Source organism: Myotis davidii, unplaced genomic scaffold (assembly GCF_000327345.1).
Source record: "Myotis davidii unplaced genomic scaffold, ASM32734v1 scaffold134, whole genome shotgun sequence".
Classification (NCBI taxonomy): Eukaryota; Metazoa; Chordata; class Mammalia; order Chiroptera; family Vespertilionidae; genus Myotis; species Myotis davidii.
This window is the reverse complement of record NW_006288853.1, coordinates 3,065,036-3,068,511: the sequence shown is the minus strand read 5'-3', so window position 1 is coordinate 3,068,511 and position 3,476 is coordinate 3,065,036. Positions and strand designations below refer to the sequence as shown.

The following is a 3,476-nucleotide window of genomic DNA, read 5'->3' as shown; positions in this document are numbered from 1 at the left end:
TTCCCTACAGCCTCTGCCTGCCTTTCCCCATCCTGGCAGCCTTGCTGGTCGGTGACATAGTCTCTGAGTAGCTTCTGCAAGGGAAGCCAGGAGCTTGCTCTCTCCTCTGCCTTCCATTTCCTGCATCCTTCCCAGAGCAACGCAGACCTTCGGGGCAGGGTTGCAAAGCTGATGACCTCGCTTGAGAGAAGTGATGGCCCCCTGCGCATGTCTGGCACCTTGCCTTTAGTGGACCACGTTCTTGGGGCTACACTTGTGAAATGCTGCCACATGTGCACAGGGCTTAGTGGGATGGAGGCATTATTCATCGCCTCCCCATTGAGCAAGGACTTCTCGATCCCTTAAAGAAGTGAGAGAAAGCTCATCGCCTCGTCACTGCGGACGGCCCCCAGAGGGGACATGAATCCCACCTCTTCGCTCTGGGCTTCCATCAGTGATGCCACAGGAACCTGCCACATTTACACTCTTCCCGTAACATGCCTGTCCCAACCGCGTCAATGAGATTCACACTGTACTGTCGTCAGGCTGCTAACACTGCACTACCAGAGATACGATCAACTGTTTCCTTGTGGATCTTATGTCAGCCCGAGTTGATCTGACAGATAATCGTCTGTTTGGTAAACTTTTATGCTGGGGGAATGAATTATCTGCAGGTCTGGCTGGGCCGCCGTTGTGTTGCTGGAGACTGTTCAAATGTTTGGCCCGTTTGTTTCTTCCTGCAGCTGAGAAAGGCAGGCAGACGAAATTACTGGCAAATCATTCATTTCTAACACCAGGGGTTTTCAGGAAACATATTTCTATTTTCTTTCTTTGATGAATTACAGTGAGCCATGTGACGTGGACCGCCCAAAGCCTGCTTGAGAAATTGGCTCTAAGCATTTTGGTGAGCGCAGAAATAACTGGGGCCTGGGCCATTTCCAGCGAACCCAGTAATGCCATCCTATCTACTGACCAACTATCCACTCTCCATGCTTACCTTTGGCCGACCAACATCAGCATGAACAATTCTCAGCACGAAAGACCTTGTTTACTTGTTAGTTCAAAAATGGATCATTCAAGGCCAGAGCGAAAGTCATATTAGGGGACCAGAGATGAAGGAGGCATCACTGCTTGTAAACAGCAGGTTATAAAAATGCAATCAGCCCTAACCGGTTTGGCTCAGTGGACAGAGCATCAGCCTGCGGACTTAAGGGTCCCAGGTTCGATTCCAGTCAAGGGCATGTACCTTGGTTGTGGGCACATCCCCAGTAGGGGGTGTGCAGGAGGCAGCTGATCGATGTTTCTCTCTCATCGATGTTTCTAACTCTCTATCCCTCTCCCTTCCTCTCTCTAAAAAATCAATAAAATATATATGTTAAAAAATGCAATCATGGCCCTGGGGGAGGCTCAGTTGGTTGTGGCATCATCCCATGTACCAAAAGGTGGCGGGTTTGATCCTTGGTCAGGACACAAAGGTAGGTTATGGATTCCATCCCCGGTCAGAGCGAATATGGGAGGCAATCGATAGATGTTTCTCTCTCTCTCTCCCTTCCTCTCTCTAAAAATCAATAAACATATCCTCAGGTGAGGATCTGAAAATGCAATCATATTTTACTACAGCACAGCACAGCACAGCACAGCACAATTCTCTTTAGTACCTTCTGCCCTAGAACGAGGCTCTTAGAAGACAAGATGGTGAATCCATCTCCTGGCCCGTCTTCAGAGGTGGAATTCGAAGTCCCTTCTTTATCACTGTCTTTTGGTTTGGACTGTGGGTAGAAATCAGAGGAACAGGTGGGAAGTCACTGGAGAAAAAGCCCAAAGTGGCTCGATAAAGCTCTTCCCATGGCCACCACCCCGGTGGGCATGAAAGGCAGTGGTTAGCGTTATGTTCTACTGCTCTTGATGGAGGGAAGCAAAGGGTAGCAATATCCGGAAAAGAAACGGGTGCTGCCAAAAATATGACGCGTTCAAGGGTTCACGCGCACCTGCAGTTCTCACTCAAACCCGCACAGTCATGTGGTTCTTGCTCTTCTCCACTTACGACGACAAGCATCAGAACCGGGAGGGTCATTCCAGCACACTGCTCAACCCCCTGTCCCCGGTTTCCCCTGGCACACCGAGGCAGCCCAGGGAGCGCTTACATGACCTCTGTGTTGTCATGAGGTCTGTGGAGGGCAACGGACAGCCTCTGAAGCTGTGCTGTCCAACCTCCTGTGATTGTGGGAATGTCTGCGTCTGTGCTGCCAGGGCAACTGAGCACTCAGCTCATGCAACTGAGAAAATACTTTTAAATTTGATTTAATTAAGTTAAATTCAAATAGAAAGAACCACACGTGGAGAGCAGTCACTGTGCTGGGCAGCGCCTGAAAATATTACTCTGCAAACGGCACCTCTGGCTGTAGCTGCTCAGCGCATCAGGTTATCGGCCACACCTGGAACCACCTCGGCCGGACCTAAGGGACTATCTAGGGGAGACTAGAGATATTTCAGTGGCAACATGGAGCGATAGAGAAGTGAAGAGCAGCGTGCCAGGCTGTCGGCTCTCATGTAGGTTTTAGTGGGGGCAATGGCGGGGATCTGGAAACATGAGGACCACCCATGCTGTGGAAACTGCTGGTAGACCCTGCCTGGTGATTGGAGCGCGTGCTTGGCACTTTCTCCCAGCACCGCGCTGTGGAGTCCCCCGTTTTCTGGAGATGTGGCTACACCTTCATCTTCGACGGTTCAACTTTCCTGCTGTTCCGAGAGTCCCTGGCTCACGGACGCAGCCTGGCTCACCTTTTTGGACGTTCGTGGTTTGGCAGCCTTGGATTTCTTGCCCCCCTTCTTGCCCGATGTGGCCTTCCTTCCTCTTTTCTCCGGGGGAGGGGAGAGGATAGTTTCCGACTTGCCTTTGGTCCCTCGCTTTTTGGCCAGCAGTTCGGGATGGATTCTGGGCAGGACGCCTCCGCTGGCAATGGTCACTCCTTTCAGCAGCTGAAGCGAGAAACGCATCAGTTCAGACAGCTAAGAGCTTGCTGATTCTGGGTTTAATACAGTTCTAACTGTTGGCAAAACAAGGTTAAATTTGGCCTTTGTTTCCCCGAAGTTGCATAATACACCGTCTAACTGGCTTTTTCTGTTTCTCTTGCAGAGAGTATCTCTGTAGGCGTCAAGGCCTCCTGTGATCTTGTGCAGAAAACACAAGCCAAGCAAAATGAAAGGGTAGAGGTTGAAACCAGCGATGCTGCCCAGGGCTCTGGAATTCCAGACATAACAGAGGATAAAGAGCCTCACACATGGGGAGCGCAGCTTGACAAAATGAAGTTCCAAGGTCAAAGCTGGGGCTGACCCAGCAGACCACTGGTCTCCGCACTCCTTTGAGGAAAAGAAGGCCTGGCCAGACTCAGAATATGTAACAGGATCTACTCCAGAGGCAATTGCATTTTGAAGCTGAATGATACCTTAGAAGAATCGATTCTTCTCTTTCAGGATCTAAAAGACCTATTTTGTTG

The 3,476-nt window shown here is 50.3% G+C and overlaps 1 protein-coding gene across 1 annotated transcript in view; it reads right to left on the bottom strand.

Moving 5' to 3' along the window:
* The window catches only part of LOC102767298 (core histone macro-H2A.2), a 19,356-nt gene that overhangs the window by 7,151 nt on the left and 8,729 nt on the right, over positions 1-3,476 (bottom strand). The window contains exons 3-4 of the mRNA XM_006760929.2: positions 2,761-2,958; positions 1,638-1,748 (exon numbers count right to left, since the gene is read on the bottom strand). Of these exons, the coding sequence (XP_006760992.1) occupies positions 1,638-1,748; positions 2,761-2,958 (309 nt within the window). The remainder of the gene's footprint in view (positions 1-1,637; positions 1,749-2,760; positions 2,959-3,476) is intronic.